We start from the raw sequence: 24246 nt of genomic DNA, 5'->3' as shown, positions 1-24246 counted from the left end.
GATCTCAGATAGTCTGGAGATGACCGCATGACCCTTACTGATAAATATTGCTGATGTCTTTCTGTTTTGACATTGTGATGACGATCAGGTAATCAGTGCATTTGATCTGCAGCGCTTGGCTGATACTTTCCCTCTTGAATGTATCTATCCTAAAGAAGCAGTGAGGATAGGCTTGGAAGGTATGCAATGATGTCACTAGGCTGAGGAATGTGGGTTCAGCTGATTGCTGTTAAAAGCAAACAGTTCAGTTCACTTTGGTAAGGGAAACTATTTGCTTTAAATTCTGACAAGCAAACTTGCACAGTGCAATAAATGCAAAGTTATTACTGATAAAAACATTCAAACATTTACAGATAAAGTCAAACAGCAGCTGCAGGCTGAAGAGTTGCTGTTGTTGGACAGACACTGACTGTCAGTCTGAGTTTATGATGTCATAACTGAGGGACCTCACCTGTGATCCTGTGGACACACCTTCGGCCCACTAACCTTTGGATGACAGCCGGTGACTTTATCTCAGACACTAAGATTCTTTTAAAGCATGTTTCTGGTCATTTGTTACAGAAAGAAGAAACAATGAGCAACAGAACATTGCACAGCCTAAAGTAATAAAACGGCTGAATTGTTTTCTGCTCCTTTTGTTTCAGGTTTTTCTCTGCTTGGTGCAGCTATATTATTAAATCGCATTACAGCCCGTCCCATATGCAGAAAAGTGTCTGGGTTTAATATGGATTCATTCAGTTCTCATGTTGGACTGTTACACAATGTGGCAAAAAATATATAAAGGTCAAATTAATAGAATAAATTTATAGAATAAATTTGACCTTTATATATTTTTTGTCACATTGTGTAACAGTCTAACATGAAGATCAAATTTATAGAATAAAATCAGTATTCGGATACAGATTTTCTATTATAGATTTCAATTTCTGGTAAAAAAAAAATGTAACACCTTAATTACATTTATTTCCTTCCTGTTCACATTAAAGGTAAATGATTTTATGCAACACAAAGCCATTCACTCACTTAATGCAAATGCATCAATTAAATGACAACTTTGGCTCCTTCTTGCCTTACAGCATTGAAAACCAGTCCTGTATTTACACATCAAGCACCTTCAGGTGGTAACAATGCCCTAAGCATTGGGTGTGGTGAAGCAACATGACACCAATAACAGAACAAATATAGATAAACAAGACACAAACAGTGCTGCAAAATATTCCCACCTTTCGGATTTCTTGATTTTGCTTTTCAGATCATCAAATTAATTAAAATTTCAGGTAAAGTTAATCTAAATAAATACAAAAAGCAGTTTTTAAAGGATGATTTAATTTTTTAAGGGAACAGATTTTTCCAAACCAATCTGGTACTATGTGAAAAAGTAATCACCCCCTAAACCTAATATGTGGTTATTCCACACTTGGCAGCAAACAGCTGATAAGTGGTAAGTTTATAATGTCACTGTAGAGAAATACTGACTCACTCTGCTTTGCAGAAATTATTTGATTCAAATTGGAAGGTTTTGCCCAGATCCAACAGTCAAATCAAGGACTCAGATATTTAGGTTGATCAACACAGCAGGGTGGCTCCTCTCGCTCCCCAAGAACAGAAGCCCCTCAGACAAGCAGCAAAGTTTTTCTCTGGAAACACAACTGGAACAAACATTCATTCATCCCATCATCAGTTAAGCTCAATAATGTGTGCTTAATGCGAGATGAATAGCCAGCCAGGAAACCGGTTCGGTTCTGTGGGTTGGTTAGTTCTATTTTAAACAGGAGGATGATAAATTTGGCCTTGTTTTTATTGCTGTTACTGTTTTTGAAATGATCTTTTTAACCAACTGTTTGTAATGAAGTGTTTTTAGTGATTAGTGTTTTTGAATCAATTAGTGCTTTTTTATTGTCAAGTATGTCAAGTTAAGGGCAATCTGTGCTGTTGCAGTAAAGATATCTGTCCAAACAAATTACTCCCAAGGGAGACAAAAGATACTCTGACTTTTCTGTTTTTTCACCCTGTTAAAGCTCATGCTACAACAACTCAGTCAGATTTAAGTCCTTTTGACTAGGCCACTCCTAAATCTCCATTTTGTTGCTTCTGAGCCATTTGGAGGTCGAGTTGCTGGTGTGCTTTGATTAACTGTCCTGCTGCAGAACCCAAGTGAGCTTATCCTTACGATCACAAACTGATCCTTCATAATCGTCTGGTAAAAAACAGATTTCATGGTTTCATCAATTAAACGAGGTCGTCCAGATCCCAAAGCAGCATAGCAGTCCCAGATCATCATACGACCACCACCATGTTTGACTGTTCAGTTTCTGAAATGCTGCGTTAGTTTAACACCAGATGAAATGGGACCCACACCTTCCTTAAAGTTCCACTTCCACCGAAGTGAAAAAGTCTTTGGGATCATCAAGATGTTTTTGGTAAATGTGAGATGGGCCTTGATGTTCTTATAGGTCAGCAGTGGTTCTGGCATTGGAACTCTTTCATGCAGTCAATTTTTGTCCAGTCTCTCTTTCTTTCCTGGACATGGCAGGTGGAATTGAACCCAAACAAATCCTGGAAGTCCTGGAAATCCTGGATCCTATCAAGATAAATTTGCATTCTAGTCAGCAGATCACAGCGATAAAGTGTTGAATCTTGGTTCTCAGTGCATTTTGGAGTCTGATGAAAACTTGATCAGTGTAAAAGCTATTTAGTTAACATGTTTTTTTTCTGTTGGTAATCCTGTTCAGGTTGTTTCCTAGTTTGCTGCCATCAGCCCATCTTAATGAGAAGCACAGCTGCTCCCTGCATTCAGAGGTTCTGATCACAATAAAGCACCCGGCTGCTTATCTAACCAGCGGGGTGGAGGTAAGCGGAGCTGCAGGCCTTTTTGGTTTAGTAACTATTGGTTGGTTTCTAGAAGCTCTGCTGGTGTGTGCAGTGTTGGTGGTGGTTTAAACCAAGCTGAATTAAATAAAATTAGTTTATGCCATTTTAATTAACTCAGTCTTTATTGGCAATTTGTTTCTTTAACTCACAGTGAAAACCAGAAGAGAGATGTTTCCTCTGGGATCTGCAGTCAGATGTTTGCAGATGATTTTTAACACGATAATCATCTGCAGTTAGTTTAATGGAAACCTTCAGCCTTTCTCTCATTCTTTATATTATTTTAAGGATTGGATAATGTTCTTGTTCATATAAAACAACTCAGAAGTGTAAAGGTGTAGCTAGAAGATCGCCTGAAGAGCTCCTTTATCTCCAGATCATGTTCTAAGTATTTCTAGATCTGCCTAATTTAATACCAACAGAACACACTGCCATGACCAAAATTGAGAAATATGGCAAAAACATGACAGAAACAAATTTGCACCATGCAGCTGAGAACGTAGCCAAAAAGCTACCAAAATGTACCGGTGCCACATTTGCTCCAAATCTGGGCATCAGTGCATTAAGCTCCACACTAAAGAAAGTAGTATTAGCAAAGGATCTAGCCTGAATTTGAGTTAACGAAGATTAATTTTCTAATTTATCCAGTAATGACAACCACTGGATATCAGAATTTAAAAGCTCTCTGTGGTTAGTCCAGTCTGCCTGTAATTCACCATGAAGGGAAATTATCACGTGATGAACACGTTATTCTAAATCATTAAATTCTGGCTGCATTCAACTAGATGTTGTATCTCCTAATCAGTTTCTGATCAGCATTGTTATTGTGATCTTCTTTGTGCGCTCATGGATTTTTGCAGCCGTAACTGGTTCTGGATGATGGCTTCATAGCAGACAGCTGTTCTTCCCTCTTCCCGGTACTGCATACCGGCGCAGAATCTTTTAGTGGTACGCAGTACCGGACCGTACCGGCTCACGTTCACCCCTGGTCACGCCACTCAGAATGCAGTTTCTTTCCTCCCAGCATGTTTGTAGCCCTAAAATGTCACACCCAACACCTGTGTAGCTAATGTTACACAGGTGTTGGATGGAAGGAAAGTCAAACTACTGATACACAACCAGACAGTAGCTGAAGTCAAATTCTCTGCTTTATTTGGCTCAGACATGGGGTAAAGAAAGTGCCAAAGATGAAGCTAATTATAGTGGGTAAACATACAGGATGTGGAAAGAACAAGTACAACCACTGCACTGATCTATGAACGACAGCATTTTCTTACCTGAAACATTAGGCTCACAAACAAGGTCACTTTGGTGGTCTGGCTGTTGACTTTACTATATATATATTTTATAGAAGTGGCATGAATGGTGTAGTGTTCCTCTTGCTCAGCTTTGTGTTGTGTTCTCTTAAATCCAAGATCTCAATAGTTTAATAATTCTGGGGTAGAAAGTATTTCCAACACAGAGACTGTTTTTAATGGTTGAGGGGAAACCAGTCCACTGCACCTCTTTACTTTCACTTCTCCTGCATGGATTATCGATGCAGCAACAGTGCTCACTCCTCCCTTTTTCCAATAAGTGGCCACACATATATTTGGCATATTTCCATTAAAAGGTAACATACCATGTCCTATGTACAATAATAATCCATTACATTGTAGGATCTAGATGACACCCCTATTATCCATAAATAGTACTCACTTACACTTACTTGCCGCAAGGGCCTCCTCCAGTGTTTTTAAATCCTTTTCTGCAGTGAAAAACATTGGAACAGATGATTATGATTTATTTATTATTCATACCTTTATATTTATATGTTTCATTGTCCTAAAATAAGACATTTGTCCTTTAATTTTACAATAGGTGCTACTGAGCCAAGCACATTCATTTCAGCTTTTCCTGAAACTTCTGTATTGTCATTCAAATGAAGAGGAAAATATCAGTTTAAAGAAATATCTAAAGTAGCGTAGTCGAGTTTTTAGTTCCTTTAAAAACATCCATGTGTCAAAATGTCATTTTGGTTGGAATGCGGTCCTGTTTCTCCAGTGTTATTTCATTTCTTTTGATTGATTATATGCAAAGTTGTTCAAACTGATAGGTATTAGATGACATTCGTAAAAAGGAGTGTCCATAACCGGAGACATTAACCAGCCATTCAGGATTTTAGTTTCTGTAATGGGTGTGAGCTCCTTCTTTAGCATGTTCATTGTGTATTTGCAAGCTGACATTATCTACTTTAGATTTCAACACAGTGAAAGTCTTGTAAAAGGTTTTTATACCACAGCTTCAACTGTTTGTGTTTCAAGTATTTCTGTTACCACATAAGCATCCGGCTCTTCCAGTTTTCACACATAATGTCTTGTCAAAATAAATAGAGGATAAGCGAAGAGTTTGTTAAATCTCCAGTGCGTGCTCTGACCTGTTTAAATATAGCAACATATAAGAATAAGTGATGATGTATACACAAAAACAGAGGCCTTTAAAATACTAAGGGAATACATAAAAAAAAATAACTTCATAAAACTATAACCATTTCATTGGTAAACATGTGAGAAAAATATCTTTTAAAATCTCTTTCTTTGTCAGGATTCGAGGAAGTTCAACCATCAAATCCTGCATCCATCTTTTTGGACTTTGAACCAACTGGATCATCCAAGGATCTACTTTTACCCTCAGACCCATAACAAAACTAAAAGGTTTGATATGCACCAGGAGAACAAACCCAGAAAGAATGGTCCAATTTGGATGTAAGGTGGTCCATGATTTAATGCATGATAAGGTGTGGATTCAACTGAATACTTGAAAGTATCATCTGCATAAAAATTAAATTAGAACTCAATGTTTAGCATTTAAGTCGGGTCCAGAACTGATCCCTGAGCAACATCACTATCCAAACAAAGAAAAACTGAGGAAATATCTTCTGCACTTGTGTGCTTCATATGCAGAGCAATTAAACAATTGGAATACAGGATCTCATGTAAACCCAAGTTGTGAGCTCTATCAAACTCCATCTGCTGCTGGTAAAGCTGTCTAATGCGTCTATTAGATATCCGGTGTCTGCTCACCTTCATGTAGTATTCTGACTGCTGGAGGTTTTGTTACCTGCCTGATAACACGTGTACTCAACTTTGAACTTATAATCTTGCCTGTTCTAGACATGCCAGGTCCTTACACATTAAATTGTTCATATCTCCATCGCTGTTTTGCATGTGGACCAAATTTTGTTCAATTCAGACCATTTCTTCTGGGCCAGTGAGTGCATTCCTAAAATAAATGTTAGCTAAAGTATTGCCCATATGAATGACTGTTTGTGTTTCACCACTGCTTTTTAGGTAAAGATGGAGTCCATCAGTCAGACCACTACCATAAGACAAAATGGTTGGAAAGTCCATACACCTTTGGCAGGTATAGTCCTGGAGAAGTCAGGGGAGAAGATCACCATTTATCAGGCCATGAAAAAACGTTTGCTAAAACCGGGAATGGCATTAGCTCTGCTTGAAGCACAAGCTGCCACGGTGGGCATCATAGATCCGATAGGCAACCGTATAATGCCTGTTGCAGATGCTGTTAAAGAGGGAGTAGTTGGTCCAGAAATGAGGGAGAAACTCCTTACTGCAGAAAAAGCTATTAGTGGGTATGTAGACCCCTACACCAGTCAAATTATATCTGTTTACCAGGCTATGCAAAAAGATGTAGTCCCCAGAGATTATGGTTTGAGGCTACTGGAAGCACAGATAGCCACCAAGGGTATCTTTGACCCTGTGGAGAAGACAAGCATCTCAATTGATACTGCGATCCAAAAGGGCCTTTATGAAAAGACTTTGCTCAGTGACCAGATGTCAGAGCTGAAAGTGTTTTACAACCCAAGCACACAAGAAAATCTTAACTACCAAAACCTTCTGGAAACATGCACTGTGGAGCCAGACACTGGCCTGTTGCTTCTTCCTGTCTGCATTGCTTTCAAAGGTCTGCGCAAAGGCATTTCCTCCAGTGAACTATTTCAGTCAAAGATTATTGACAAAGAAACCTATGAAGACTTGCAAAAGGGAAAGACCACAACGCAGGATGTGATGTTGATGGAAACAGTGAAAGAATACCTGGAAGGCAAAGGCAGTATAGCAGGCATTGCTGATCTCTCAACCAATCAGAGAATGAGCATTTATCAAGCCATGAAGCAAGGGATACTGATGCCGGGTACGGCTCTCATTCTCCTGGAAGCACAAGCAGCAACTGGGTTTATAATTGATCCTGTAGAAAACAAAAAGTACACAGTGGATGAAGCTATTAAGCACAAACTTGTTGGCCCAGAATTTCATTTAAAGCTGCTTTCTGCTGAGCGAGCAGTGACCGGATACAAAGATCCATATTCAGGAGGGACTATATCCCTATTTCAAGCAATGTCGAAAGACCTTATCGTCAAGGAACATGGGATCCGCCTACTGGAGGCACAAATTGCCACAGGTGGAATAATTGATCCGATCAACAGCCACAGGCTTCCCACACAAGTGGCCTTCAAGAGAGGCTATTTTGATGCAGAAATGAAAAAGATACTGGAAGATGAAGGAGATGATACAAAAGGCTTTTTTGACCCAAACACAGAAGAGAATCTAACGTACCTTCAGCTGATTGAAAGGTGTGTCACCGATCCTCGAACAGAATTGTGCCTTCTTCCTGTACATGATAAATCAGGCAAATTGAATTCTATCTTCATTGACTACAAAACAAAAACAGTCTTCAAAGCCGAGAAGGTCAAAGTAAAATTTGGGAAGTACATGGGAATGACAGTGTCTTTGTGGGAACTACTGATGTCAGAATACTTCAATGAACACCAGAGGGAAGATATGTTTCAGAAATACAGGGAAGGTAAGTTAAATATCGATACAATCATTAAGATGGTTCTGGAAACCATAGAAACATCTGTAAAAACAACAAAAATGGTCTTTGAGGGCATTAGGGAAACTGTCACAGCCAAGCAGCTTGTTGAAGCAGATATCATCAGTGAGGACATGCTGGAGGATCTGGAAAAGGGAAAAAAGTCAGTAAAGGAGATAATAGAGGATGAAAATGTAAATGTTTATTTACAGGGAAAAGACAGCATTGCAGGTATTTTGCTTCCAGATTCCCAAATCATGACTATCTACCAAGCAAGACAAAAAGCAAAGCTGATGCCGGGAACTGCTCTGATTCTACTGGAGGCACAAGCAGCAACTGGGTTCATTATTGACCCTATTGGAAACAGGAAGTTTTCAGTGGATGATGCTGTCAAAGCTAAAATTGTGGGACCTGATGTCTGTCAGAAGCTGCGCTCAGCAGAGAGGGCAGTCACTGGGTATAAAGATCCACATGATGGAAAAATAATCTCTTTGTTCCAAGCAATGCAAAAGGACCTGATCCTAAAAGACCATGGAATTCGGCTTCTGGAGGCACAGATTGCCACCGGTGGTATCATTGACCCAGTGAACAGCCACCGCATCCCTGTGCATGTAGCCTACAAGAGGGGATACTTCAATGAGGAGATGAATCAGATTCTGAGTGATCAAAGTGATGACACCAAGGGTTTCTTTGACCCCAATACCCATGAGAACCTGACATACCTGCAGCTGATGGCCAGGTGTGTCAAAGATCCCAGTACAGGCCTGCGCCTCTTACCTCTGAAAAGCAAGGGCAGCCAAATCAATATTGATGACAACATGAGGGAACTTTTCCAAAGGACAACAATTAATGTCAAGTACGGCAGATTCAAGGGCAGCACAACTCTGTGGGAAGCAATTAATTCAGAATATCTTTCTGAGGACAGACGACAGGAGTATTTCAAAAATTTCAGATATAGGAAAATCACCATAGAGCAACTGACAGTGATCATTTTAGAGATCATTGAGAGTAAGGAGATAAAGCAGCAACCAGAGCTAAACTTTAAAGGTCTCAGAGGAGAGGTCTCTGTTGTGGATCTTTTGGATCTTAAAATTGTGGATGATAAAACATACAACAATTTAATTGCTGGAAAGGTGTCAAGTACTGATGTAATGAAGATGGAAGGTGTAAGAGCCTACCTGGAAGGGACAAGCTGTGTTGCTGGACTGATACTGCAACCCTCCAATCAGAAACTAAGCATCTATGAGGCACAGAAAACAGGCATCCTCACTCCAGGCACTGCCCTTTGTCTCCTTGAAGCACAGGCTGCTACAGGATTCATTGTTGATCCTCTAAAAAACCAAAAACTTACAGTGGAAGAAGCACTAAGAGAAAAAGTAATTGGTCCACAAATGTACGAAAAGCTTTTGTCTGCAGAGAGGGCTGTCACCGGTTACAAAGACCCATACACAGGTCAAAAGATCTCACTATTCCAAGCCTTGAAAAATGATCTTATTGTCAAGCAGCATGGTATTCGTTTACTTGAGGCCCAAATTGCCACTGGTGGCATCATTGACCCATTAAAGTGCCTTCATTTACCTCTAGAGGTTGCATACAGGAAAGGTTACTTTGATGCAGAACTCAATCAAATCTTAACTGACCCCACTGATGACACAAAGGGCTTTTTTGACCCAAAGACTCAAGAAAACCTGACATACATGGAAATGTTGAGCAGATGTGTGAAAGATAAAGAAACTGGACTCCTTCTCCTGCCACTCAATGACACACCAAAGACAACAACAAAAACAGACAAAACATACAGTGAAGCAGAAATAAGGCAAGAGCTTGAAACAACATTTGTAAGCGTAAGTGTTGGACGGTTTTCAGGAAAATCGGTTTCTCTCTGGGACTTGATTCACTCTTGTTACTTTACTGAAGATCAGCAACTGGAATTCATTGAAAAAGTGAAATTAAGGCAGATCAGCATCCAAATAATAATCACGTTAGTACTTTCCAGAATTGAGAAACTGGAGAGTGAAACCCCTAAAGTGACAATGGGAATAAGAAAGGAAGTCTCTGCACAACAACTACTAGATTCTGATATTATTGACACAGCCACGTTCACACAGGTTCAGGTGGGAAAGCTCAACTTTGATGAAGTAAGCCAAAAAGAATCTGTAAAAACGTACCTTAGGGGAACTGAAGGCATCGCTGGAATCAAAATGTATCCAACCCAGAATGTAATGAGCATTTATGAAGCAAAACAGAAGGACCTTTTGACTCCTGGCATTGCCCTTGTACTGCTTAAAGCACAATCTGCAACAGGATGGCTGATTGATCCTGTAAACCATAAGTTCTGTTCAGTTGATGATGCTGCTAAAGAAAAGGTTATTGGACCAGATGTCCATGAGCAACTACTTTCAGCTGAGCGTGCCGTCACTGGCTTTAAAGATCCTTACACAGATGTAACTATATCCCTATTTGAAGCCATGAAAGAAAGACTGATTGAAAGAAGTGAAGGCCTCTGTCTTCTTGATGCACAGATAGCAACTGGAGGAATTATTGACCCAAATCAAAGCCACAGGCTACCTCCTCATGTTGCTATCAAAAAAGGATACATTGATGAAGAAACTCACAAAATTCTGCTAAACCCAACAGATGATACAAAGGGTTTCTACGACCCAAATACCAATGAAAATGTATCCTACCTTCAGCTGATGAATCGATGTGAAAGAGATTCCAAAACTGGGCTACTTCTCCTGTCTCTGCATAAAGAAGAGTCCAAGGTGTTTCACACCGATGAGCAGGTGGAGCTAGCCTTCAAAAACAAAATAATTTCCCTGGATGTGGGAAAATTTAAGAACAAACAAGTAACAGCGTGGGAGTTGTTGCTTTCTGAATACATCTCAAAAGAAAAAAGGGACCAGCTAATAAAACAGCACAAAACAGGAGCTTTGAAATTGGACGAAATCACTGAAATCCTCACAGTTATCATCACAGAACTGTCATCTAAAGAAAGAAAGTTCAAAGGGCTAAGAAAGCAGGTCTCGGCAAGTGAGCTGTTTGAATCAAAGATTATCTCGAAAGAGCTTTTTGGCCAAATTATACAGGGCACAGTAAGCGAGGAAAATGTGACAAAAATGGAGTCCATTCAGAAGTATCTAGGAGCTACAAACTGTATAGCGGGTGTCAGAGTTGAATCTACAAAGATGGTTATGAGCATTTACGAAGCTAAAAGCCGAGGTCTGCTGACTCCTGGTACCTCTCTGGTTCTGTTGGAAGCCCAAGCTGCCACTGGGTTTGTCATTGACCCAGTAAACAACAAGAAACTTTCTGTAGACGAAGCTGTAGCTCAAGGAGTGGTTGGCAAAGAGTGGAAGGAAAAACTCCTTTCAGCAGAAAGAGCAGTTACAGGATACAAAGATCCCTACACTGGAAACACAATTTCGTTGTTCCAGGCCTTGAAGAAAGATCTAATTGTAAAGGATCACGGAATCCGTCTCCTTGAAGCACAAATTGCAACAGGAGGAATCATTGATCCGGTTCACAGTCACAGAGTGCCGGTACAAGTGGCATACCAAAGAGGTTATTTTGATGAAGAAATGAACCAGATTTTATCTGATCCAGATGATGACACCAAGGGTTTCTTTGACCCCAACACCAAGGAGAACCTTACCTACCTGCAGCTGATTGAAAGGTGTAACAAAGACCCACTTACAGAGCTCAACCTCTTGTCCATTGTAAAAAAAGGAGAGTTCTACTTCTTTGTCGATGAGGCCACAAAGCTTATTCTGAAGTCTACAACAACAACCAAAGCTGGAGGGAAATACAAAGGGACCACAGTTTCTCTGTGGGATTTGCTATACTCCAAATTCATCACTGAAGAAAAGAGGAGAGACCTTGTGCAACAGTTCAAAGCTGGAACACTCACCATTGAACACTTCATGGAAATTATCTTGACCATCATTCAGCAGCAAACCACAACATTGTCAACAACAACAAAAACTGTCAGCACAACTATCACAGAGACCACTGAAGACAAAATGTTCAAGGGAATCAGAAAAGATGTTACTGTATCAGAGCTAGTTAAATCAAAAATCATTGATGAGAAACTCTGCAAGGATATTAGTGCTGGAAAGGTCACAGTGGCTGAAGTCAGTGAAATGGACTCGGTGCGTAAGTACCTTGAAGGAACCAACAGCATTGCAGGAGTGTACATCCAGTCCACCAAGGAGACGCTGAGCATCCATCAAGCCAAAAGCCGAGGTCTACTGACTCCTGGCACATCTCTGGTTCTGCTGGAAGCCCAAGCTGCCACTGGATTTGTCATTGACCCAGTAAACAACAAGAAACTTTCTGTAGACGAAGCTGTAGCTCAAGGAGTGGTTGGCAAAGAGTGGAAGGAAAAACTCCTTTCAGCAGAAAGAGCAGTTACAGGATACAAAGATCCCTACACTGGAAACACAATTTCGTTGTTCCAGGCCTTGAAGAAAGATCTAATTGTAAAGGATCACGGAATCCGTCTCCTTGAAGCACAAATTGCAACAGGAGGAATCATTGATCCGGTTCACAGTCACAGAGTGCCGGTACAAGTGGCATACCAAAGAGGTTATTTTGATGAAGAAATGAACCAGATTTTATCTGATCCAGATGATGACACCAAGGGTTTCTTTGACCCCAACACCAAGGAGAACCTTACCTACCTGCAGCTGATTGAAAGGTGCATTACCGATCCTGTCACAGGTCTCAGTCTATTGGTCATTGTGAAGAAGGGAGAGTTCTACTTCTTTGTCGATGAGGCCACAAAGCTTATTCTGAAGTCTACAACAACAACCAAAGCTGGAGGGAAATACAAAGGGACCACAGTTTCTCTGTGGGATTTGCTATACTCCAAATTCATCACCGAACAAAAGAGGAGAGACCTTGTGCAACAGTTCAAAGCTGGAACACTCACCATCGAACATTTCATGGAAATTATCTTGACCATCATTCAGCAGCAAACCACAACATCGTCAACAACAACAAAAACTGTCAGCACAACTATCACAGAGACCACTGAAGACAAAATGTTCAAGGGAATCAGAAAAGATGTTACTGTATCAGAGCTAGTTAAATCAAAAATCATTGATGAGAAACTCTGCAAGGATATTAGTGCTGGAAAGGTCACAGTGGCTGAAGTCAGTGAAATGGACTCGGTGCGTAAGTACCTTGAAGGAACCAACAGCATTGCAGGAGTGTACATCCAGTCCACCAAGGAGACGCTGAGCATCCATCAAGCCAAAAGCCGAGGTCTACTGACTCCTGGCACATCTCTGGTTCTGCTGGAAGCCCAAGCTGCCACTGGATTTGTCATTGACCCAGTAAACAACAAGAAACTTTCTGTAGACGAAGCTGTAGCTCAAGGAGTGGTTGGCAAAGAGTGGAAGGAAAAACTCCTTTCAGCAGAAAGAGCAGTTACAGGATACAAAGATCCCTACACTGGAAACACAATTTCGTTGTTCCAGGCCTTGAAGAAAGATCTAATTGTAAAGGATCACGGAATCCGTCTCCTTGAAGCACAAATTGCAACAGGAGGAATCATTGATCCGGTTCACAGTCACAGAGTGCCGGTACAAGTGGCATACCAAAGAGGTTATTTTGATGAAGAAATGAACCAGATTTTATCTGATCCAGATGATGACACCAAGGGTTTCTTTGACCCCAACACCAAGGAGAACCTTACCTACCTGCAGCTGATTGAAAGGTGCATTACCGATCCTGTCACAGGTCTCAGTCTATTGGTCATTGTGAAGAAGGGAGAGTTCTACTTCTTTGTCGATGAGGCCACAAAGCTTATTCTGAAGTCTACAACAACAACCAAAGCTGGAGGGAAATACAAAGGGACCACAGTTTCTCTGTGGGATTTGCTATACTCCAAATTCATCACCGAACAAAAGAGGAGAGACCTTGTGCAACAGTTCAAAGCTGGAACACTCACCATCGAACATTTCATGGAAATTATCTTGACCATCATTCAGCAGCAAACCACAACATCGTCAACAACAACAAAAACTGTCAGCACAACTATCACAGAGACCACTGAAGACAAAATGTTCAAGGGAATCAGAAAAGATGTTACTGTATCAGAGCTAGTTAAATCAAAAATCATTGATGAGAAACTCTGCAAGGATATTAGTGCTGGAAAGGTCACAGTGGCTGAAGTCAGTGAAATGGACTCGGTGCGTAAGTACCTTGAAGGAACCAACAGCATTGCAGGAGTGTACATCCAGTCCACCAAGGAGACGCTGAGCATCCATCAAGCCAAAAGCCGAGGTCTACTGACTCCTGGCACATCTCTGGTTCTGCTGGAAGCCCAAGCTGCCACTGGGTTTGTCATTGACCCAGTAAACAACAAGAAACTTTCTGTAGACGAAGCTGTAGCTCAAGGAGTGGTTGGCAAAGAGTGGAAGGAAAAACTCCTTTCAGCAGAAAGAGCAGTTACAGGATACAAAGATCCCTACACTGGAAACACAATTTCGTTGTTCCAGGCCTTGAAGAAAGATCTAATTGTAAAGGATCACGGAATCCGTCTCCTTGAAGCACAAATTGCAACAGGAGGAATCATTGATCCGGTTCACAGTCACAGAGTGCCGGTACAAGTGGCATACCAAAGAGGTTATTTTGATGAAGAAATGAACCAGATTTTATCTGATCCAGATGATGACACCAAGGGTTTCTTTGACCCCAACACCAAGGAGAACCTTACCTACCTGCAGCTGATTGAAAGGTGCATTACCGATCCTGTCACAGGTCTCAGTCTATTGGTCATTGTGAAGAAGGGAGAGTTCTACTTCTTTGTCGATGAGGCCACAAAGCTTATTCTGAAGTCTACAACAACAACCAAAGCTGGAGGGAAATACAAAGGGACCACAGTTTCTCTGTGGGATTTGCTATACTCCAAATTCATCACCGAACAAAAGAGGAGAGACCTTGTGCAACAGTTCAAAGCTGGAACACTCACCATCGAACATTTCATGGAAATTATCTTGACCATCATTCAGCAGCAAACCACAACATCGTCAACAACAACAAAAACTGTCAGCACAACTATCACAGAGACCACTGAAGACAAAATGTTCAAGGGAATCAGAAAAGATGTTACTGTATCAGAGCTAGTTAAATCAAAAATCATTGATGAGAAACTCTGCAAGGATATTAGTGCTGGAAAGGTCACAGTGGCTGAAGTCAGTGAAATGGACTCGGTGCGTAAGTACCTTGAAGGAACCAACAGCATTGCAGGAGTGTACATCCAGTCCACCAAGGAGACGCTGAGCATCCATCAAGCCAAAAGCCGAGGTCTACTGACTCCTGGCACATCTCTGGTTCTGCTGGAAGCCCAAGCTGCCACTGGGTTTGTCATTGACCCAGTAAACAACAAGAAACTTTCTGTAGACGAAGCTGTAGCTCAAGGAGTGGTTGGCAAAGAGTGGAAGGAAAAACTCCTTTCAGCAGAAAGAGCAGTTACAGGATACAAAGATCCCTACACTGGAAACACAATTTCGTTGTTCCAGGCCTTGAAGAAAGATCTAATTGTAAAGGATCACGGAATCCGTCTCCTTGAAGCACAAATTGCAACAGGAGGAATCATTGATCCGGTTCACAGTCACAGAGTGCCGGTACAAGTGGCATACCAAAGAGGTTATTTTGATGAAGAAATGAACCAGATTTTATCTGATCCAGATGATGACACCAAGGGTTTCTTTGACCCCAACACCAAGGAGAACCTTACCTACCTGCAGCTGATTGAAAGGTGCATTACCGATCCTGTCACAGGTCTCAGTCTATTGGTCATTGTGAAGAAGGGAGAGTTCTACTTCTTTGTCGATGAGGCCACAAAGCTTATTCTGAAGTCTACAAAAACAACCAAAGCTGGAGGGAAATACAAAGGGACCACAGTTTCTCTGTGGGATTTGCTATACTCCAAATTCATCACCGAACAAAAGAGGAGAGACCTTGTGCAACAGTTCAAAGCTGGAACACTCACCATCGAACATTTCATGGAAATTATCTTGACCATCATTCAGCAGCAAACCACAACATCGTCAACAACAACAAAAACTGTCAGCACAACTATCACAGAGACCACTGAAGACAAAATGTTCAAGGGAATCAGAAAAGATGTTACTGTATCAGAGCTAGTTAAATCAAAAATCATTGATGAGAAACTCTGCAAGGATATTAGTGCTGGAAAGGTCACAGTGGCTGAAGTCAGTGAAATGGACTCGGTGCGTAAGTACCTTGAAGGAACCAACAGCATTGCAGGAGTGTACATCCAGTCCACCAAGGAGACGCTGAGCATCCATCAAGCCAAAAGCCGAGGTCTACTGACTCCTGGCACATCTCTGGTTCTGCTGGAAGCCCAAGCTGCCACTGGGTTTGTCATTGACCCAGTAAACAACAAGAAACTTTCTGTAGACGAAGCTGTAGCTCAAGGAGTGGTTGGCAAAGAGTGGAAGGAAAAACTCCTTTCAGCAGAAAGAGCAGTTACAGGATACAAAGATCCCTACACTGGAAACACAATTTCGTTGTTCCAGGCCTTGAAGAAAGATCTAATTGTAAAGGATCACGGAATCCGTCTCCTTGAAGCACAAATTGCAACAGGAGGAATCATTGATCCGGTTCACAGTCACAGAGTGCCGGTACAAGTGGCATACCAAAGAGGTTATTTTGATGAAGAAATGAACCAGATTTTATCTGATCCAGATGATGACACCAAGGGTTTCTTTGACCCCAACACCAAGGAGAACCTTACCTACCTGCAGCTGATTGAAAGGTGCATTACCGATCCTGTCACAGGTCTCAGTCTATTGGTCATTGTGAAGAAGGGAGAGTTCTACTTCTTTGTCGATGAGGCCACAAAGCTTATTCTGAAGTCTACAACAACAACCAAAGCTGGAGGGAAATACAAAGGGACCACAGTTTCTCTGTGGGATTTGCTATACTCCAAATTCATCACCGAACAAAAGAGGAGAGACCTTGTGCAACAGTTCAAAGCTGGAACACTCACCATCGAACATTTCATGGAAATTATCTTGACCATCATTCAGCAGCAAACCACAACATCGTCAACAACAACAAAAACTGTCAGCACAACTATCACAGAGACCACTGAAGACAAAATGTTCAAGGGAATCAGAAAAGATGTTACTGTATCAGAGCTAGTTAAATCAAAAATCATTGATGAGAAACTCTGCAAGGATATTAGTGCTGGAAAGGTCACAGTGGCTGAAGTCAGTGAAATGGACTCGGTGCGTAAGTACCTTGAAGGAACCAACAGCATTGCAGGAGTGTACATCCAGTCCACCAAGGAGACGCTGAGCATCCATCAAGCCAAAAGCCGAGGTCTACTGACTCCTGGCACATCTCTGGTTCTGCTGGAAGCCCAAGCTGCCACTGGGTTTGTCATTGACCCAGTAAACAACAAGAAACTTTCTGTAGACGAAGCTGTAGCTCAAGGAGTGGTTGGCAAAGAGTGGAAGGAAAAACTCCTTTCAGCAGAAAGAGCAGTTACAGGATACAAAGATCCCTACACTGGAAACACAATTTCATTGTTCCAGGCCTTGAAGAAAGATCTAATTGTAAAGGATCACGGAATCCGTCTCCTTGAAGCACAAATTGCAACAGGAGGAATCATTGATCCGGTTCACAGTCACAGAGTGCCGGTACAAGTGGCATACCAAAGAGGTTATTTGATGAAGAAATGAACCAGATTTTATCTGATCCAGATGATGACACCAAGGGTTTCTTTGACCCCAACACCAAGGAGAACCTTACCTACCTGCAGCTGATTGAAAGGTGCATTACCGATCCTGTCACAGGTCTCAGTCTATTGGTCATTGTGAAGAAGGGAGAGTTCTACTTCTTTGTCGATGAGGCCACAAAGCTTATTCTGAAGTCTACAAAAACAACCAAAGCTGGAGGGAAATACAAAGGGACCACAGTTTCTCTGTGGGATTTGCTATACTCCAAATTCATCACCGAACAAAAGAGGAGAGACCTTGTGCAACAGTTCAAAGCTGGAACACTCACCATCGAACATTTCATGGAAATTATCTTGACCATCATTCAGCAGCAAACCACAACATCGTCAACAACAACAAAAACTGTCAGCACAACTATCACAGAGACCACTGAAGACAAAATGTTCAAGGGAATCAGAAAAGATGTTACTGTATCAGAGCTAGTTAAATCAAAAATCATTGATGAGAAACTCTGCAAGGATATTAGTGCTGGAAAGGTCACAGTGGCTGAAGTCAGTGAAATGGACTCGGTGCGTAAGTACCTTGAAGGAACCAACAGCATTGCAGGAGTGTACATCCAGTCCACCAAGGAGACGCTGAGCATCCATCAAGCCAAAAGCCGAGGTCTACTGACTCCTGGCACATCTCTGGTTCTGCTGGAAGCCCAAGCTGCCACTGGGTTTGTCATTGACCCAGTAAACAACAAGAAACTTTCTGTAGACGAAGCTGTAGCTCAAGGAGTGGTTGGCAAAGAGTGGAAGGAAAAACTCCTTTCAGCAGAAAGAGCAGTTACAGGATACAAAGATCCCTACACTGGAAACACAATTTCGTTGTTCCAGGCCTTGAAGAAAGATCTAATTGTAAAGGATCACGGAATCCGTCTCCTTGAAGCACAAATTGCAACAGGAGGAATCATTGATCCGGTTCACAGTCACAGAGTGCCGGTACAAGTGGCATACCAAAGAGGTTATTTTGATGAAGAAATGAACCAGATTTTATCTGATCCAGATGATGACACCAAGGGTTTCTTTGACCCCAACACCAAGGAGAACCTTACCTACCTGCAGCTGATTGAAAGGTGCATTACCGATCCTGTCACAGGTCTCAGTCTATTGGTCATTGTGAAGAAGGGAGAGTTCTACTTCTTTGTCGATGAGGCCACAAAGCTTATTCTGAAGTCTACAACAACAACCAAAGCTGGAGGGAAATACAAAGGGACCACAGTTTCTCTGTGGGATTTGCTATACTCCAAATTCATCACCGAACAAAAGAGGAGAGACCTTGTGCAACAGTTCAAAGCTGGAACACTCACCATCGAACATTTCATGGAAATTATCTTGACCATCATTCAGCAGCAAACCACAACATCGTCAACAACAACAAAAACTGTCAGCACAACTATCACAGAGACCACTGAAGACAAAATGTTCAAGGGAATCAGAAAAGATGTTACTGTATCAGAGCTAGTTAAATCAAAAATCATTGATGAGAAACTCTGCAAGGATATTAGTGCTGGAAAGGTCACAGTGGCTGAAGTCAGTGAAATGGACTCGGTGCGTAAGTACCTTGAAGGAACCAACAGCATTGCAGGAGTGTACATCCAGTCCACCAAGGAGACGCTGAGCATCCATCAAGCCAAAAGCCGAGGTCTACTGACTCCTGGCACATCTCTGGTTCTGCTGGAAGCCCAAGCTGCCACTGGGTTTGTCATTGACCCAGTAAACAACAAGAAACTTTCTGTAGACGAAGCTGTAGCTCAAGGAGTGGTTGGCAAAGAGTGGAAGGAAAAACTCCTTTCAGCAGAAAGAGCAGTTACAGGATACAAAGATCCCTACACTGGAAACACAATTTCATTGTTCCAGGCCTTGAAGAAAGATCTAATTGTAAAGGATCACGGAATCCGTCTCCTTGAAGCACAAATTGCAACAGGAGGAATCATTGATCCGGTTCACAGTCACAGAGTGCCGGTACAAGTGGCATACCAAAGAGGTTATTTTGATGAAGAAATGAACCAGATTTTATCTGATCCAGATGATGACACCAAGGGTTTCTTTGACCCCAACACCAAGGAGAACCTTACCTACCTGCAGCTGATTGAAAGGTGCATTACCGATCCTGTCACAGGTCTCAGTCTATTGGTCATTGTGAAGAAGGGAGAGTTCTACTTCTTTGTCGATGAGGCCACAAAGCTTATTCTGAAGTCTACAAAAACAACCAAAGCTGGAGGGAAATACAAAGGGACCACAGTTTCTCTGTGGGATTTGCTATACTCCAAATTCATCACCGAACAAAAGAGGAGAGACCTTGTGCAACAGTTCAAAGCTGGAACACTCACCATCGAACATTTCATGGAAATTATCTTGACCATCATTCAGCAGCAAACCACAACATCGTCAACAACAACAAAAACTGTCAGCACAACTATCACAGAGACCACTGAAGACAAAATGTTCAAGGGAATCAGAAAAGATGTTACTGTATCAGAGCTAGTTAAATCAAAAATCATTGATGAGAAACTCTGCAAGGATATTAGTGCTGGAAAGGTCACAGTGGCTGAAGTCAGTGAAATGGACTCGGTGCGTAAGTACCTTGAAGGAACCAACAGCATTGCAGGAGTGTACATCCAGTCCACCAAGGAGACGCTGAGCATCCATCAAGCCAAAAGCCGAGGTCTACTGACTCCTGGCACATCTCTGGTTCTGCTGGAAGCCCAAGCTGCCACTGGGTTTGTCATTGACCCAGTAAACAACAAGAAACTTTCTGTAGACGAAGCTGTAGCTCAAGGAGTGGTTGGCAAAGAGTGGAAGGAAAAACTCCTTTCAGCAGAAAGAGCAGTTACAGGATACAAAGATCCCTACACTGGAAACACAATTTCGTTGTTCCAGGCCTTGAAGAAAGATCTAATTGTAAAGGATCACGGAATCCGTCTCCTTGAAGCACAAATTGCAACAGGAGGAATCATTGATCCGGTTCACAGTCACAGAGTGCCGGTACAAGTGGCATACCAAAGAGGTTATTTTGATGAAGAAATGAACCAGATTTTATCTGATCCAGATGATGACACCAAGGGTTTCTTTGACCCCAACACCAAGGAGAACCTTACCTACCTGCAGCTGATTGAAAGGTGCATTACCGATCCTGTCACAGGTCTCAGTCTATTGGTCATTGTGAAGAAGGGAGAGTTCTACTTCTTTGTCGATGAGGCCACAAAGCTTATTCTGAAGTCTACAACAACAACCAAAGCTGGAGGGAAATACAAAGGGACCACAGTTTCTCTGTGGGATTTGCTATACTCCAAATTCATCACCGAACAAAAGAGGAGAGACCTTGTGCAACAGTTCAAAGCTGGAACACTCACCATCGAACATTTCATGGAAATTATCTTGACCATCATTCAGCAGCAAACCACAACATCGTCAACAACAACAAAAACTGTCAGCACAACTATCACAGAGACCACTGAAGACAAAATGTTCAAGGGAATCAGAAAAGATGTTACTGTATCAGAGCTAGTTAAATCAAAAATCATTGATGAGAAACTCTGCAAGGATATTAGTGCTGGAAAGGTCACAGTGGCTGAAGTCAGTGAAATGGACTCGGTGCGTAAGTACCTTGAAGGAACCAACAGCATTGCAGGAGTGTACATCCAGTCCACCAAGGAGACGCTGAGCATCCATCAAGCCAAAAGCCGAGGTCTACTGACTCCTGGCACATCTCTGGTTCTGCTGGAAGCCCAAGCTGCCACTGGGTTTGTCATTGACCCAGTAAACAACAAGAAACTTTCTGTAGACGAAGCTGTAGCTCAAGGAGTGGTTGGCAAAGAGTGGAAGGAAAAACTCCTTTCAGCAGAAAGAGCAGTTACAGGATACAAAGATCCCTACACTGGAAACACAATTTCGTTGTTCCAGGCCTTGAAGAAAGATCTAATTGTAAAGGATCACGGAATCCGTCTCCTTGAAGCACAAATTGCAACAGGAGGAATCATTGATCCGGTTCACAGTCACAGAGTGCCGGTACAAGTGGCATACCAAAGAGGTTATTTTGATGAAGAAATGAACCAGATTTTATCTGATCCAGATGATGACACCAAGGGTTTCTTTGACCCCAACACCAAGGAGAACCTTACCTACCTGCAGCTGATTGAAAGGTGCATTACCGATCCTGTCACAGGTCTCAGTCTATTGGTCATTGTGAAGAAGGGAGAGTTCTACTTCTTTGTCGATGAGGCCACAAAGCTTATTCTGAAGTCTACAACAACAACCAAAGCTGGAGGGAAATACAAAGGGACCACAGTTTCTCTGTGGGATTTGCTATACTCCAAATTCATCACCGAACAAAAGAGGAGAGACCTTGTGCAACAGTTCAAAGCTGGAACACTCACCATCGAACATTTCATGGAAATTATCTTGACCATCATTCAGCAGCAAACCACAACATCGTCAACAACAACAAAAACTGTCAGCACAACTATCACAGAGACCACTGAAGACAAAATGTTCAAGGGAATCAGAAAAGATGTTACTGTATCAGAGCTAGTTAAATCAAAAATCATTGATGAGAAACTCTGCAAGGATATTAGTGCTGGAAAGGTCACAGTGGCTGAAGTCAGTGAAATGGACTCGGTGCGTAAGTACCTTGAAGGAACCAACAGCATTGCAGGAGTGTACATCCAGTCCACCAAGGAGACGCTGAGCATCCATCAAGCCAAAAGCCGAGGTCTACTGACTCCTGGCACATCTCTGGTTCTGCTGGAAGCCCAAGCTGCCACTGGGTTTGTCATTGACCCAGTAAACAACAAGAAACTTTCTGTAGACGAAGCTGTAGCTCAAGGAGTGGTTGGCAAAGAGTGGAAGGAAAAACTCCTTTCAGCAGAAAGAGCAGTTACAGGATACAAAGATCCCTACACTGGAAACACAATTTCGTTGTTCCAGGCCTTGAAGAAAGATCTAATTGTAAAGGATCACGGAATCCGTCTCCTTGAAGCACAAATTGCAACAGGAGGAATCATTGATCCGGTTCACAGTCACAGAGTGCCGGTACAAGTGGCATACCAAAGAGGTTATTTTGATGAAGAAATGAACCAGATTTTATCTGATCCAGATGATGACACCAAGGGTTTCTTTGACCCCAACACCAAGGAGAACCTTACCTACCTGCAGCTGATTGAAAGGTGCATTACCGATCCTGTCACAGGTCTCAGTCTATTGGTCATTGTGAAGAAGGGAGAGTTCTACTTCTTTGTCGATGAGGCCACAAAGCTTATTCTGAAGTCTACAACAACAACCAAAGCTGGAGGGAAATACAAAGGGACCACAGTTTCTCTGTGGGATTTGCTATACTCCAAATTCATCACCGAACAAAAGAGGAGAGACCTTGTGCAACAGTTCAAAGCTGGAACACTCACCATCGAACATTTCATGGAAATTATCTTGACCATCATTCAGCAGCAAACCACAACATCGTCAACAACAACAAAAACTGTCAGCACAACTATCACAGAGACCACTGAAGACAAAATGTTCAAGGGAATCAGAAAAGATGTTACTGTATCAGAGCTAGTTAAATCAAAAATCATTGATGAGAAACTCTGCAAGGATATTAGTGCTGGAAAGGTCACAGTGGCTGAAGTCAGTGAAATGGACTCGGTGCGTAAGTACCTTGAAGGAACCAACAGCATTGCAGGAGTGTACATCCAGTCCACCAAGGAGACGCTGAGCATCCATCAAGCCAAAAGCCGAGGTCTACTGACTCCTGGCACATCTCTGGTTCTGCTGGAAGCCCAAGCTGCCACTGGATTTGTCATTGACCCAGTAAACAACAAGAAACTTTCTGTAGACGAAGCTGTAGCTCAAGGAGTGGTTGGCAAAGAGTGGAAGGAAAAACTCCTTTCAGCAGAAAGAGCAGTTACAGGATACAAAGATCCCTACACTGGAAACACAATTTCGTTGTTCCAGGCCTTGAAGAAAGATCTAATTGTAAAGGATCACGGAATCCGTCTCCTTGAAGCACAAATTGCAACAGGAGGAATCATTGATCCGGTTCACAGTCACAGAGTGCCGGTACAAGTGGCATACCAAAGAGGTTATTTTGATGAAGAAATGAACCAGATTTTATCTGATCCAGATGATGACACCAAGGGTTTCTTTGACCCCAACACCAAGGAGAACCTTACCTACCTGCAGCTGATTGAAAGGTGCATTACCGATCCTGTCACAGGTCTCAGTTTGCTACCACTAGAAAAGTAAGTTCAGTCAATCATCATAAACAGATCTTGGGATGTAGCATCAATTTCAATTTAAACTTTTGTCCATACAATTAATGAGGCTTCATTAGTTTTCTCCAGCCCTGGAATGCTAACACAGTCTGCAATGGTTAAATTCCTACGCTTGTCTCAGTCATAATTTACAGACGTGATTAAGATGTAGCTTTTACACTGTGGGAAAAATATTTGTTTAACACACTCTTTATTCCCAATATATTTACACTTACAATGTTTTTTTTGTGCCTGTTGCTACCTTATAACCTTGTGGATGTAGTTTCAACAAGGGAACACTTTCCCTTTTTTTCCTTTCATGAAACCAAATAAATGGATGCAATCTGTACTTTTCCATGTGTCGTTGTTCAATTTGTTTCTTTCACCAAGGAAAAGTTACTTTTATTCTTGTATTCAGTGCTTGGAGGATATTTACACTTTAGCCACCAGAGATACATTTAATTAAACAGTAAACAAAATACATGTATACAGTCCTAC

At 41.8% G+C, this 24246-nt stretch overlaps 1 protein-coding gene across 1 annotated transcript; it reads left to right on the top strand.

Annotated features, from left to right (window-relative positions):
* Window positions 1-6197: 6197 nt before the first annotated feature.
* On the top strand, window positions 6198-24097 carry eppk1 (epiplakin 1). Its single transcript, XM_047384030.1, is given in 3 exon segments — window positions 6198-11413; window positions 12437-17442; window positions 17445-24097. Coding segments are annotated over 3 exon segments (16512 nt in total). The 5' UTR covers window positions 6198-6203; the 3' UTR covers window positions 23741-24097.
* Window positions 24098-24246: the final 149 nt, after the last annotated feature.

Source organism: Girardinichthys multiradiatus, chromosome 13 (genome assembly GCF_021462225.1).
Source record: "Girardinichthys multiradiatus isolate DD_20200921_A chromosome 13, DD_fGirMul_XY1, whole genome shotgun sequence".
Classification (NCBI taxonomy): Eukaryota; Metazoa; Chordata; class Actinopteri; order Cyprinodontiformes; family Goodeidae; genus Girardinichthys; species Girardinichthys multiradiatus.
This window is presented reverse-complemented; position numbering and strand designations above follow the sequence as displayed.